The 14975-nt window shown below is 44.9% G+C and overlaps 1 protein-coding gene across 7 annotated transcripts in view; it reads right to left on the reverse strand.

Annotated features, from left to right (window-relative positions):
- Positions 1 to 2686: 2686 nt before the first annotated feature.
- The window catches only part of kmt2cb (lysine (K)-specific methyltransferase 2Cb), a 98982-nt gene continuing 86693 nt past the window's right edge, over positions 2687 to 14975 (reverse strand). For all 7 annotated transcript variants that reach the window (XM_070556093.1, XM_015956868.3, XM_015956870.3 and 4 more), the window contains 24 exons: positions 14314 to 14627; positions 12648 to 14227; positions 12457 to 12565; positions 12258 to 12327; positions 12117 to 12177; positions 11775 to 12007; positions 9774 to 11408; positions 9477 to 9668; positions 9224 to 9388; positions 9012 to 9141; positions 8777 to 8924; positions 8512 to 8693; positions 8224 to 8360; positions 7881 to 8145; positions 7485 to 7618; positions 7012 to 7125; positions 5817 to 6933; positions 5582 to 5718; positions 5357 to 5499; positions 4049 to 4223; positions 3854 to 3970; positions 3687 to 3760; positions 3429 to 3537; positions 2687 to 3343 (listed from right to left, as the gene is read on the reverse strand). In XM_070556093.1, the coding sequence (XP_070412194.1) occupies positions 3251 to 3343; positions 3429 to 3537; positions 3687 to 3760; positions 3854 to 3970; positions 4049 to 4223; positions 5357 to 5499; positions 5582 to 5718; positions 5817 to 6933; positions 7012 to 7125; positions 7485 to 7618; positions 7881 to 8145; positions 8224 to 8360; positions 8512 to 8693; positions 8777 to 8924; positions 9012 to 9141; positions 9224 to 9388; positions 9477 to 9668; positions 9774 to 11408; positions 11775 to 12007; positions 12117 to 12177; positions 12258 to 12327; positions 12457 to 12565; positions 12648 to 14227; positions 14314 to 14627 (7434 nt within the window). In that variant the 3' untranslated portion in view covers positions 2687 to 3250. The remainder of the gene's footprint in view (positions 3344 to 3428; positions 3538 to 3686; positions 3761 to 3853; positions 3971 to 4048; positions 4224 to 5356; positions 5500 to 5581; positions 5719 to 5816; positions 6934 to 7011; positions 7126 to 7484; positions 7619 to 7880; positions 8146 to 8223; positions 8361 to 8511; positions 8694 to 8776; positions 8925 to 9011; positions 9142 to 9223; positions 9389 to 9476; positions 9669 to 9773; positions 11409 to 11774; positions 12008 to 12116; positions 12178 to 12257; positions 12328 to 12456; positions 12566 to 12647; positions 14228 to 14313; positions 14628 to 14975) is intronic.

Here is a 14975-nt window from a genome sequence, read left to right on the forward strand (position 1 = left end):
TCATTGGGCCACTTTCTTCTGTTAATCATCTGTTTGTGAGGACTGTACGTGCTCTCCAGCTCGGTGCCCATTAGCTCCACACACAACAAACTGCTATTCTCTTAGTTCTGCCACATTCCTGACTCCTACATTTTCATTTATTTGAATCACTCATTTTGCAGGACAGCTTGTTCCGTTGATGTTTGATGCAACTCACCTACCAACTGCTTTTGTAGCAAAGAAGAAAAAAAAAAGAAAAAAACACTACTTGCTTGATCCAAATACAGAAGTGAATTTCCCAACTGTGGGATTAATAAAGTCTATTCTATTCAGTTCTATTCTATTTTACACGACATCTTTTTATTTATATATTTTCATAAATAATTTGCATATTTCTTTGATTCACAATTTAGAATTAAATCAGGTCTGAACTCTGGATTAACCAGTTTATTTTCATCCTTTTCCATACAGATTTTTGCATGTTTAGGATTAGTGTCTTATTTAGGAAGTCCTTGTGGAATGTTTCTGCAGACTATTTTGTGCTTTCTTCCATAATTTCATTATGACCACCTTTGAAAAGGTAGTCCAGATGAAAATAAATAAATAAAATTACAAGTATTACAGTTATTGGGCAGAATGTGGTAATGTTGGTTAATCTCTATTCCAGTTCCATTAAAGTCGTCAAACAACAGAATAAGCCTACATTTGTGTCCACGTGAGCGTTTTCTTTATCAACAACAGATGAACATATTTTCCTGTGCATGATGTCTGAACCATATGCCATTATAATTAGAAAGATCCTTTTAAAGGTTTGGTAACTTTTAACCTCACACCCTTTGCATGTTAAACAAAAAATCTCCATGTATTTAATTTTTTTAAACCTGATGAAGTTTTTGTTTAGAAAATGTTGAGTTTTCCAGCACTTTTTATCCCTTAACCTATAAAAAAGCAGATAACGTGGACTCATCAAGTTTAAGTCTGATGTGATAAAATTATTTTTTAATGGGCATGATTAATTAATTTGTAACACTGTTTGAATAAATAATACTTTTTTATTATGCTTTAAGGTTGAAAAGAAAACTGTTTTCGGTAACACTTTACAATAAAGGACCCTTTATTTAAAGAGCAAGTCACCCCCTACCAGAGTCTCACTCTACTCCCACTTCCTGTTTGAAAAATGCAACAAATGCTGTTGCCTGTCAGGCCGAGAGGGCGGAGCCGCTAACAAATACACACACAGGCTCACAAGGACATGGTGACATCATAATGTTCCAGCTAACATCATAGTGTACCTCTTAGCCAATAGCGATTGCAAATTTAAATTCTAATGCAGTGCAGAATTTTTACCTGAAGACGGTGTAACACTGATAGTTTTAGGCAGAATATTTAAATTTGAACTAAGATGCATTAAAGAACCAAATGTGTGTCTACAGCACAATTACATGCTCATTTATAGTTTATCAGAAAAATCAGTTGAGTTGGGGGTGACTAGCTCTTTAACTTATTTAGTAGCCACATATATGGGGACCCTAATTGTAAAGTGGTACCAATTCCTTCCTATATAAGAGAACTTGTGCTAAAACACACAACTTACTAACATGTAAAATAGTTTATTTTTGTAAATGTTTCTAAATTCAACTCCACAAACTCCAAACCTCATACTCTGTACATTTCAAAAGGCATTTTCAAAAATAAACAGAAAAAAAAAAAACAGGGAGAAGGAATACAAGAAAAGTAATCCGACTACTTTACACGACCAAGAAAATGTAGCACAAACACACTGGCAGGATGATGTATCGTACAAGAGAAGAAAAATATCCAAGAAACAATTTTGTTACAACCATTCATTGAGAAAATATATACAATTGAGTCTTCGGAAAGTTTAAAAAAATACATGCCATATACATTACAAGTTCTAAGACTGTCTGCAAAATGTTACAGTCCACTTGAAATTGTGCACGCAAAAACTCTGGAGTTTCTAAGCAACGTGACTTGTGAAGTGTCAGTATAGGAAATATTTTTGATTAAGCAGAATGCCATTTCTGAACCACCTACAGTTTCACATACAATTCTTTCTGTCGCACACGGGTTCATCTAGTACATAATTAGATGTTTTGCACCTTTTTTGTGAAAAATAAATGTGGAAAACAAAAACTAAACAGGTTGCTGTTCTTGTTTAAAATACAAAGTTTAAAAAGTTTGTTTTTGGGTTTCAAAACCTAATTCACAGTTCTTTAAAATCAAACCTGAAGAACAGCACGCAGACCTCTCAGCATCTAAGAGTCCTTTTTAGTCGTATTCTGTAACCGTTGTTAGTCAACAAAAATAGTTCATTTGAGTGGTCAGAGTATGTGTCAGTCACAAAAAACACTACGCTACAATACCTTACTTTTAATACAACAAAAATACTTTGTGTGAATTATTGTGGTTATATTACAAATTCTGTACAGGATAATCATAATATATACTCTCAAAAACTGAAATAACGTCCATCTTAAATAAATTTCAATGACAAATAAAAACAAAAAAAAAACTGTTTTAAAAACACCAAAAACATCAAGAAGGTTAAGGTAGTATTTGGTCAGTTATTCCTATAGTTTTCTTTATGTACATTTATACAAAAGTAACAGCAATTCTTCTTCCATCTTCAAAAACAAGAGCCTTCTTTTAACTCAATCTCGTCATTTTAAAGAATAAAATTCATTCACTCAGTAATAAATACAAAAGCTCTCCAATTCCACACAAATCACATGACAGAGACCTAGGATAAAACTGACTCATGGAATCAAGTATTTAAAAGTTTTCGTGTGTTTTTTTTTGTGTTTTTCTGTGGTTTTTTTAGTGCAAGTTAATATTCCCTTCACGGTATTTCATTGCTGTACATTCCTCATTCAGTGATGTCTACATTTAGTCAAGCGGTATACATTAGTATATAACAAAAGGGCCTGCCCTTAGGAAGCAATAAGGCCGCACCCTGCACAGTGCTTTCTCATTCGCTGGTGGATTCTGCACCCCATGTACACCAAACAAACACGCAGATACATACAGACGGCGGGAGGCGGTGCGTAAACCGCACCCCCATATGGCACAAGTCACATCCTGCTACGGTGTTAAAACTTCCATCCCTTTTCATCTCATGATCTTGATAAACCAACCAGTAAATGCAGCGACTCTGCAAAAGGTGATTTCTTAAAAAGACTCCAGTTGTGAAGTCTGTTCATTTTCCCGTCTTCGCTCCAATGAAGGAATGCTTTTAGGTTTCTTGTTTAGCTCAGTTAATCCACTTCCTGCACTCTGCAGCTTTGCAATGGCAAGCGATCTTGTGCTGACCCTCGGCGGTGTCAAACTGATAGTCAAAACACAGCTGGAAGAGAGGCCAGAAAGATCCGTTACTGAGCATCCCCGTCACAAGTTTGGGAACAAAGTCCTAAGAAAAGCGAGACACTCACCTCCTCTCTTTTCTCAACTCTTCGAATGCAGCTGATGATGATTTTGTAACCTCGTTCAAATGTTACCACCTCGGCAACGCAGTTAGGAGCACAAGAGTGATTGATATATCTAAAAACAAACAAAAAAGAAGATTTTTTTTAAAAACTAGTGATTACTGTGCTTACTTTTACCCCGGACTGAATGAAAGGCAGCAGTATATGTTTTCTGTTTACCGAGTTACACTGATATATTGAAAGTTTTACTGATTTTCGGAGTACCTTGCAAGCCCTCCACTCTGAGTGGCGTCGACGACATGCTCGCTGTCGATGCGGAACATGAACACCTCTCGGTTCTGCGAGGAGGGAACGACAAATTGCATGCTTTAAATTTTATAAAAAGCCTTAAAAAAGAAAAAAAAAACATTTTAAAAGTAAAAGAGAAATACCTGAGCTCTATAAATCTTCTCCTTTCTGATGGCAACCTCATTTCGGAGGACCGTTCCGATGTACTCAATCGCCATGGTTTGCTTTTCAAGGTCTCTGGCAGCAAACAGCCCCAAGCCCTGTGGATGAATCCCAATTAGCAGAATTTCATTCTGGAAAAAGAAACCACAAGTTTCATCAATCTGTCCTGGACTCACCTGGATACGGGAGCGGCCCAGGTAGACATTTCCTCTCCACTCGCTCTTCATCCAGCGGTACTGGGAGGACCTGGGGTGGACGACGGGAGGCTTGTTGTGAGGAACGCTTCCTTCTCCTGGAGCCACATTCTGGTTAGACCTAGCACTGCTGCCGGACACCACCTGAGGCTGAGGTCTAAATTATGAAAAGAAGTAAGAAGGAAAATTGTAAAATCAACAGTATAATTTTAATATGATGGAAGCGACTGCAATATTGCGTGGACATCAGGGGCAGTTCCACAGGACTGACAGACTGGGATGGTGGTCCCACTAGTTAAAAAGGGGGATCACACTCCTGAGCCTCCCTGGTAAGGTCTATTCAGAGGTTCTGAAGAGGAGGGTCCATCAGATTGTTGAACCTCAGATTCAGGAGGAGCAATGTGGTTTTCGTCCTGGCCGTGGAACACTGGACCAGCTCTATACCCTTAGGGGGATCCTGGAGGGTGTGTGGGAGTTCGCCCAACCAATTTAAATGTGTTTTGTGGATTTGGAGAAGGCGTTTGACCGCGTCCCTCGGGGGTCCTCTGGGGGATACTTCTGGAGTATGGGGTACCAGGCCCTCTGATAAGGGCTCTTAGGTGGTGTCACAGCTTGGTCCACATTGCCGGCAGTAAGTTGGGCTTGTTTCTGGTGAGAGTTGGACTCTGTCGTGGCTGCCCTTTGTCACCGATTGTGTTCCTAACTTTTATGGACAGGATTTCTGGGCACAGCCAAGGTGTTGAGGGGATCTGTGTTCTTGGCCTGAGGATTGGGTCACTGCTTTTGCAGATGATGTGGTCCTGTTGGCTTCATCAGAACGTGATCTCTGGCTCTCACTGGAGTGGTTCGAAGCCTAGTGTGAAGCAGTTGGGATGAAAATCAGCTTCTCTAAATCCGAGACCATGGTCTTGAGTTGGAAAAGGGTAAAATGTCTTCAGGGATGAGGTCCTGTCCCAAGTGGAGGAGTTAAAGTATCTCTGGGTCTTGTTCACGAATGAGGGAAAAATAATTGAGAGGAGCCAGTTGAAGTGGATTGGGCATCTAGTTAGGATGCCTCCTAGTTGCCTCTTAGGTGAGGTTTTCTGGGCACATCCAACCGGAAGACCTCAAGGAAGACCCAGGACACCTCTCTCAGCTGGCCAGGGAACGCCTTAGGATTCCCCCAGAGGAGCTGGCCCAAGTGGCTGGGGAAAAGGGAAGTCTGGGCCTCCCTGCTTAAACTGCTGCCTCGGCGACCCGACTCCGGATAAGCGGCCGAAAATAGATGGATGGATAGAAGCGACTGCTTACCTTATGACCAGTGAGGTGCAGGAAGAGTTAGTTCTTGGCTCTGCTCGAGCACAACCAGCTGGATTGAACATGAGGGGAAGCTCCACCAGAGGGTTACGTCCATAACGGAACGAGTACCTGTCGCAGGCCTCCACACCTGGGAGCTGGAGGAAAGAAATACAGAACTTAGTTCAGAAACTGACCAATGTTTTGAGCTCTTCTAACTTTCTCAAAGGAGATACAGACCGATTCAGTGATCTTGGTGACAGCGGGGACTGTGAGCCCGAACAGATCCTCTCCTTTCAGATACACAGGAAAGAGCCTCAAAGTGGCCGTTTCGGCTCTTTTCTCAGCAACTGGGCCTAAAACCTTATCCCACACTCCTAATTCAAACAACAAATGCACACAAGGTGGTTAAAAATCTAGAAAAAGCAGCTAGAAAACCATAAAAACAAATTTTCTTTCTTTTTTAAAGGATCACCTTTAGGAGAGGTGTCTGTCAGAACCAGGTCTTGGTAGCCCTGTTCAATGACTCTGATGGTGAACTCTGGAAGCCCGTCTCCATCTTCAACAGAACAGACGTAGCGACAACGGTGGCTGACGTGGCGCATGCTCCAGTAAATGCGACAGGCCTCGTAGCCGACTGGAAAGATGGCAGATGGCGAATGGAAGGCTAGCATTTGTTCTGGAGTTAGCTGGCCGATTGCATGCAACACCAGGCTTCCCACCCGGAATGTATAACCCAACTCAGACTGCTGCACTGCAGTGGCAATCTGACGCACTTCATCTCTTTGAACATAGACGCGCCGGAACACGGCGAAGCAACGCAGCTCGTGCTCCAACACGTGCCCCGCTGTCCCTCGAGGCCGGTGGGCATGACACAGCATGGTTTTGTCCTTGAAGAAGGTGCACTGTGCTTGCAGAGCACAGGTGAAATGGTAGATGTTGGTACAGCGCAGGCGGTGGCAGCCGCTGGTGGCGCCGGTCTGCTGACAATAGGCACAGCGTATCGTTTGACCACGACGCAGCGCCAGCTCCACGTTGATGAGGGCGCCTGCTTGAGTCTCGTACACTTCAGTTGACCACAGAGCGCAGTTTAGATGAACCCATGCATCAAGGTCCAGATTTAGCAGCCTAGCAGGACCATCTGTGACCCCGTCTCCAAACTGGTGGCAGAAACTGCAGCGCCTCTTGTCTCTAAGCAGCGGTGGAGGGCGCAGCGACGCACCAAGTTTCTTCAACAGCTCGTCAATTTCATCTTCTCCTGGAAGCTGGGAATTTGCTCTTGGCATCATCACCTGAATGGTCCACTTCCTCCAGCGGAGTCCTTTCTGTCTCTTTCCCTGGTGCCAACCATCATGGGACCTTGGCCGAGACTTCAGCTTCACCGTGACTTTGAGGGCATCAGATTTGGCCTCGGTCTTGGGCGCCTCACCCGCTATAGGGAACGGGATGGGAGGGGTGGACGGGGGAGACTGTTTGGGCTGAAGCTGGGCCAGGCAGTGGACACCCATGGAGGACATGTTGTTATTGTATGGGTGTTGAGTCTTACAAAGGTTCTCTGTTTGCTCAGCCGCCTGGAGAAGGGCCATGGATTCCTAAGAGATGGGATAAAACAATACAATCATTAGGCTTGTGTGGTCTGTTGCCTCTGTGTGGGTCACAAAGAAACACACCTTTGTTTCTGCTGAAGGTTTGGATTGCAGCGGTGATGACGAGCAATAGAGAAGACAACAGCTGTGACTGCAGAAGACCAGGTTGTCATCAGATCTAAAACGACCTTTGAACTCCTAAAGAGGAATGAGACGCATGAATACATGAACAGATCTAGAGCTATACATAGATAAGGTGTTACTGCATCTGGAGTAAATCATCCCGTTTCAGCTCATGTGCACTCCCAAAGGGAAATCAATAATAACATTTTAAAAACTATGCTGGAAAAAAAAAGATCTGAAATAGGATCTGATTATTTTTGAAGATGCTTTGGATGTAGAGCTTTTCAATTATGATCAGAGAAAAAAAATCTCGATTATTTATATGTTGCTGCTGGTTTCTAAGTAAAAAGTCTTTAGATCCCACTTCTGACATCCAGCTGGAACATGTTCTACCTCAGTCATGCAGCACAAGAAATTCAAAACTCATCAGGTACCTTCATGTGAGCTGGGAGGTCTCTGATGGCTTTCTGAACTCCATTTCCCAGAACCACCACTTTACAATGGCAGCACCACAGAGGTTTACTTCCAGGGCTGGCTGGGGTCTTATAGTTCGGTCCTCGAGCTACAACTGAGCCAGAAGCAACATAAATGAGTCAAAAGTAAATATTCATTTCAAAGTGACAGCAAATGAAGACAATAGATCAGTAAACATTTGACATCTGATGGTTTAATTTGATCTATATGGAGCCCTGAGATAACCTTCAATGTTTTTTTTTATGTGTCGTCATTACATGCAGCTTAAATCAGGCACGACATTTTAATCACAGGCTGTGTTACGGTACTTGGGGAAATCAGTGATGCTCTTGTTTAATTCGGTTGTATTCCCTCACCTGGGCTGTTGGATTGGAAATGGAAATGAGGTCCCTGCTGGTGCAAGAGTCCCTGCGGTCCACCGGGTCGGATCATCTGTCCGTGAAGCCCTGCGGTCTCTCCTTGTCTAGGGAAGAGCATGGGGGGCCGGGGCTCCATACCATTAGGACCCACTCTTGGACCCATAGACAGAGGGGGCCGGTCTGGGGTGCTGCTGACTTCATAGCTGCTGGGGATCTTCACACACAGCAGGTCTGAAATGGCTGCCACTACACCTGTGATGTTCTGAAACACATGTACAGTTTAGGAGATGGAGCTTATGTTTTACACAGTTACATTCGGTGTACACGTCAGCGTTCTTACCTCAGCTGCAGCTGGTCTGAGAGTGATAGCTACAGAAACCAGTCCTTGTTTGGAATCATTTGGCACGGGGCCAAACGGGGAGCCAAAGAACATGGACGAAGGCTCAGTCTTGATGTCAGGCAGTTTGATCTCCAATCCTGGAGAATTACAGACAAACTAATATGTAAAGACAACTGCCACACTTTTAGGCTATAACTACCTCCCCGGATAAATAAATAAAGATGATGATGATAATTTATATAAATTCTAATTAATTATGACTGGATGGTTGAGTTATGTAGCGCTCACCTTTCCCAGGAGCAGGAAGCATGGGGAGGACAGGAGACAAACATGGGGACAGCGGCTCCTCCTTCACCAGAGAGAGGTCTGGGTAGCGGCTGATCTCCATGCCAACGACGCTCTCGGGAGACGAGGACGGCACGAAGCTGTCGGGAGTGTCCCTGTCCTTGCAAGGCTCCTGTCCTCTGTTACTGTTGTCAAACGTGACACGACACAATCAAAACCAAGCAACTAAATTAAATCTTGTGTAGTTTTGGGGCTTATTAAGCATTACCTGAGCTCCTCCTGGTTGTTGTGAGGAGGGGTTGGAAGAGAAGCAGGAACATCTACTGTTTTTGGACCTTGGGCGATGGCCCTGGCTAGTAGATCTTCCTCCGCCCTGAATGGGACGTGTAGCGGCTTTGGCACCAGGCCTTTGGAGACTAATCAAGGAGAAAATAACATTAATATGATAATAAATAATGTCTATATTCTGGAGAAGGTTTTGTTTTCTCCAGGTTAGTGCTTACCCATGGCCGCAGCTTTGCTAGCCAGCTCCTCTGTTGTCGCAAATCCGTTGATCATTTTCTGTCGATTTACAGGTGGTGGTGTGGGGGGGAGAGATGCCGGTGGTGTTGGAGGATTGCTTAAATTACTCTGCTGTAAAAATGAGACCAATACAAAGTCAGCACACACATACGAATAACTCACATGCAAACCCAGTGGTGTAAGAAGTCCTCACCTTGTAGGCCAGTTGGGAGTAATAATCTGAGACTCCATCTAATGAGGCGCTGCCGAAAGTACCGGACAAGAGGTTTTCTCCGTTGAGCTGGCCGCTGCCGTAGGGAGCGAAGTGAGCAAAGTTTACACTGATCAACGGCTCCATGAGGGGCAGCAGGGAGAGTTGCTGTGTCAAAAACAGGAAAACGATTAGAAAGTGTTAGCACTGAAGAGCAAGCTTTCTTATGCTTCCATAACTTGTAGAAACAGTTTACCTGTTTAATATGGGTCATAACAGAGTCGGTGCCCGAGTGGATCAGCTGCCTCTCATCTCCTTCCTTCTTTCTCTTCTTGTAGCGAGAGGCAGGTTTCTCCCCTCCTTTGGGTGGTCTCTTGTTTCTCCCTTTTTTCTTCTCTTGGTCTGGGAGCAGAGGTCCAGGAAAGTCGGCGGTTCCATCCGAGTACGCCTGCAGTTAGAATAACAAAAACAAAATATTACTGAAGCACAACGAAACAATTTAATGACAGTGTGTCTTCCAACTACTCTAACTGTATAACTAACAACTACTGACCCCATTGCTGTCTATGGAGCTCTGCCGCAGCAAGGCTTTGCAGTCTGTGGACTCCTCCTCCTGTGCGCGCAGGCTCTCCTCTGACCTCTGCTGGGACAATCCATGCGGGGGTGTACTCTTATTCTTTAGAAGGTGTTTCAGGAGCTCATTTCCAGCCTCCCCTTTGTTTGGACTTTGCTCAGGAAATGGAGACACGCCCCCCTTGTTGCCTTCTTCCTTCACGAAGTTCATTTCAGAGCCGACTGAACCGTGACCTGGCCCGTGACACTCGGTAACCTCGGTCTGCTCGAGCTTTATGTTACTGAGGATCCTCTCATGCTCTTGAGCTAGAGTTTTTGATGTATCTAATGATGAAATGGGTTGTCCACCAGAAAGTTGCCTCTCAAGTTCTGAATGACTGGGGGTGGAAGATCCCAGAAGAGGAGATCTGGACAAGTCCTGGTCTCCAAAGAGGTGGTTGCTCCTGGTAGGAGTTGAGGAGGTGTCCGAGACACAAGGTGTTAGAGGAGCTGTGAGGTCCGAGTGGGGAGTGGAAGGTGTTTTGACTGAATCAGCATCATCGTCTTTCTTCTTCTTGCGGTTTCTCTTCTTTTTTCCTTTCTCGTCAGGTATGATGTTGGAGTAGAGCTGAATAAGAGACTGACCCGAGCCTGGGAAGTTGGATGGTAGAGGAGTCGCTGAATCCACCCCAAAAGGGGGACAGTCGTTGAGCATCTGAGCCATCATTCCTGGTCCGCTGAAGTGACGAGGCCTTGGCTGAGCGTGGGGAAAGTTAGGCCCTTGCAGAGCAACATTATCAGGCCCTAAGCCAGGCCCCATGTCAGGCGGCATCATCCCATTCCCCATCATGGCTCTCCTGTCACCCTGAATGAATGTTCCAGGTGGTGAGCCCATACCAGGCTGCATGCCTTGCTGCTGGGGGAACATTGGTCCAAGTTGTTGTGGTTGTTGTAGAGGGGTCCTCTGAGGCTGCATGAAGTCCTGCGGCAGCTCCGAATTAAAAAAGGGCATCTGGGCGAGTGGTGCCATGCTTCCATCTGGTGCCATCATTCCCTGCTGCTCCATTTCCATCCGATGTTTCAGAGCTTTCTGGCGTTCCACTTCCTGCATCAGCTGCACTCGCTGTCTCTCCTGCTGCTCTCTCAGCCTCTCCCTTCTCTCACGCTCCTGGAAACCTTCGCTGAACGGGTTGTTGTCATCGAACTTCACACCAGCTGGCTGCATGGTTTTAACGGCACCTGGCGGAGCGGACGGTGCTTGGGGCTCCACGGGCATTTGGGAGTGCTGAGGGACGTTGCCCAATGGCATTTGAAAGGGCTGAGCTGAGTTTCCAACAGGGACCTGAGGAGGCATTATGGGAGACATTCCTGGTCCACCCAAAGGCATGGCAGGCCCAGGATGCCAGCCTGGAGGGGCATTGGGCATACGTGGAGGCGCGTTAGGCTGGCCAGGGTGAAGCGGAATCTGCATCATGGCATTCGTGGGCGGCTGTACCATCGGTGGTCCACTGGGCATCATGCCAGGAGTAGCCGTTACTGGGTGCATCCCCGGCATTAACGGTGTCATATTGTTCTGCTGCTGCTTTACTCTGTATTCCTCAATAAGCTCAGCATGCTCCTTCTGCTGCTTGCGGATCTAAAATGAGAAAAAAAGAAAAACGATTTCTACAAAGAGTGAATTTCAATGGATTTCTATCAGACACTGAGGAAGCTAGCTATAGCTGAGACTTAATGCTTAGGGTGAATTTCAACGACACCGCTTGCATCCATAATTTTCATATGCAGAGATATGGGAAAAAAAAAGATGCTAAAATAAAACGTCTCCAAAATAAAGACATTTTTTTTTAAATCAGAGAAGAGTGAACTGAGTTTTTGTTATTTTAAAATCCTCGTCTTGGCTTCTTTAACAATTAAATTTTTACTCATAGGAAATGAAAAAACAAGAGAGTATTTAGAGTTTAGGGCAGCCAGTGTGCACATGCCTGACAGGCTATGCACTCACCTGCTCCAGTTGTTTCTGCACTACACCCTGCTGCTCTGTGACATGTTTGAGCTGCTCAGCATCCTCCTCAGGGAACTCTCTGCCTGCCTTCTTAGCCGTTCTCTGCTTGGCAGACAGGGCTTTCTTAGACTTCCTGTGAGCGCCGATCTGCTCCTCCAGAAACTTCTGCTGCATTTGAAGTAGCTGCTGAGTCTTCTGGAGCCACTCCTCATACTGAGCCCTCTGAGGATTATCTAAGAGAAGAGAAGGGATGTTTTCTTAGCAACCTTGAGAGCATAAAAACCAACATATTTAGAGTTGCAGCCATAACTAATCTTGCAAGAGAATCTTTGAAGAACTTACTGACAAATCCTGGTCCAAAGCTGGGAGGGTTTGGCCTTGGTACTTGTGTTAATTTTCCATCCTGGTAATAAGAAATTGGTAAGGTGTTTTTCACATTTGTAACTGAAATATTTGACACATTTCTTTAGAAAAATTGATTACCGATCCAACAACTTGTGGAGGGAGCGGTGTGCTTTCAGGACAGGGTGGTGGTCCGGAACCAGGTGGAAACCTGTCAAAACATTTAGGAGACATTAATATTATAAAACGTCTAAATGCAAATAAACAACCCAACGCACTCTACAAACATTACATTTTTCTTTAGACTTAAAGTAATTATCTCAGTTGTAAACGTTCATACCTGTTCACCATCGAAGTCATTCCCATGTTGTTCTGAACCATGACTTTATTGATGCCTTTCAAGGCGACCATTTTAGCTTTCATGATGGGGTCAGTGATGGCATCAAAATCTGCAAAGACAAACAGTAAGATAACCAATCTGTATTCTGTCTTAAAAGGGTGACATGCATGACGACGGCCTGAAAGCCTCACCGATGTTGGAGAAAAAAGCATCGCTGGAACGCTGTCGTATCATAGCTTGCATCTGCCGCTGCTGCTGTTGCTCCCGTCTCTCCTGGTCTAGGAGGTCCTGAATTAGGAGTGGCTGCTCCTCCAGCAAAAGAGGACGCGGTTGGTTAAGCTGACCCGCGGCCTGGTTCAACCCTGCCAGCTGGGCTTGGCTCAGACCACTCTGGTCCACTCCTGGGGTCAGCCCCACTTGGTCGGCTCCAAAGGCAGTCATAGAAACATCACCCGAGTTGGTGTTTTCGCCTAGTGTTTGGCTCGCTGTAAGCACTGAGGTATGTGGTGTATCAGTAACTTGGTTCTGCTGGGCCATGAGGTTTCCTCCTTGACTGACAGGTCCGATGATTGGATTTAATGATGACTCCTCGGGCTGCTGCTTAATGAGTAAACTGGACAGGACTGGGGTGGAGTCAGAGAGCGCCCCCTGCTGGTTTGAGGCATTGTCAGAAGCTTGCTCCTCAACCTCTTCAGGTGGCCTCTGACAGTCTTTGACCTCTTTTTTAATTTCCTGGTTCAGTGGTAAAGAATCCGAGTTTTGAATCCCAGGGTCGTCCGGCTTGAGTTCAGCTGAATTTTGCTCACCTGAAGTTTCCGAGTTTGCAGACAAAGATGCAGAACTTGATGAATACTCACTTACCGTGTTTGGATGTCTGTTGAGGTCTGCAGCTTCAGCGTGATCATCCATTGGATCGCTAAGATCCAGCTCCTCATTAAACATGTCTTTTTTGATGTCATCTGAGTCGGGGTCTGTGTAAGCAATGATGTCAAATTTACCAGATTTCAGAAAGTCATCAAGGTGCAGGTCGTTGGTCTCTAGATCCAAGTCTTTGCCATCCTCAGGATCCAAATTTAGGTTTTCCAAGTCAGCATCTACAAGGTCTTTCACTTCCACATCTTCAAGGTCTTTGACAGCCGAGTCTTCTCCATCTAGCTTTTCTTCAATAGCTTCACTGGTTGCCACTGAGATGGCCTCGGTCTGCACAACAGAGGGAGCAGGGAGGATCATGGATGCTGCCATGTTCTGGATCTCATTTGAAGCAGGTTGGCTCATAGATCTCATCAATGGAGATTGTTTTATAGGGCTGATTCCTGGCATCTGGCTTTGTTGATGAAGATTGTCCATGCTAGCAGAGAGGTGTAAGTGGCCGGCCTGGCTACCATTAGGGTCGACCATTTTAAGCCCCTGATTTAACGAGAACCTGGGATCAGGTGGTCCAGAAAAGTCTGGAGGCCGTTGGCCCAGCAGGTTAGGGTCGATATTGTTTCCTTGCATGCTGCCGAGTGGAAACGGCATGCGCGGCCTGTTTTCTGGCGCTCGGTGTCGCAGCTCGATAAAATGCTGGCCCATTATGTTGTGTTGCTGCACCGGCATGCTGCGTGGTGGGAAGTTGTGGTGCAGCCCCATGGGGTTTCCTCCCATGCCTTTTGTCATTTCAGCAGTCAGGGGCAATCTCATCTGAGGAGGGACATTCTGCATCGTGTGCTCCCCTCTGTGAAAGAACTCTTGAGGCCCGTGAGGTCCTGGAACACCGGCCGTAAATGCAAACCTGAAACAAGATTGGGAATGACTTTAAACAGAGGAAACAGTAAAGATCTGTTCTATGAAATACAGTAAAGCAAAAGTGTCACAAACCGTGGTCCCTGATGCCTCAAATTAGGATCTCCAGGGTGTGGGGGCTGGTGGATTTGCCCCTCGTTAGAAAAACAGACACGCTGATCCACTGGAAAAGATCCAGGAAATCTCATCGGGCCTCTCATGGGGACTGGTCCGGGATAAGGTGGAGGAGGTCTGTTGAACATTTCGCCCTGTTGGCTGGGGCCGTCTTGGGGCCAGGGTCGTGGCGTTCCTGGGGCTGTGTTACCAGCAGGATCCTGAGGGCCCCTCTCCTGTCGGCTGGCAGTCCTCTGTAAATGTTGTTTGAGGATTAGCTCTTTAATTCTTTGCCGCTAGAACAGAAAGGAAGAGGGATTTTATACACACGTTTAATAGGCTATATAGTTTAACAAAAGCATAAATTATATTTAATGCTTAAATGTTTAAGTTCAAGTTTTTTCCACATATTTCTAAATAAAAACATTAAATTCATAAAACAGCTAGGGTCAAGTGTCATTATAAATTGAATAAAAAAAAATACAAATGAAACAAAGGCAATCTCAAAACTCAGACATCTTTCATACGAAATTTAACACACAGTAAAATAAATAAATAAATAAATAAATAAATAAAGCTAACAGGAAAAATAGGACTTCCTGTTTGTCATCTAAATCAGATCACAGTAAATCAGAAGACTAATT

Source organism: Nothobranchius furzeri, chromosome 11, assembly GCF_043380555.1.
Source record: "Nothobranchius furzeri strain GRZ-AD chromosome 11, NfurGRZ-RIMD1, whole genome shotgun sequence".
NCBI classification, from domain to species: domain Eukaryota; kingdom Metazoa; phylum Chordata; class Actinopteri; order Cyprinodontiformes; family Nothobranchiidae; genus Nothobranchius; species Nothobranchius furzeri.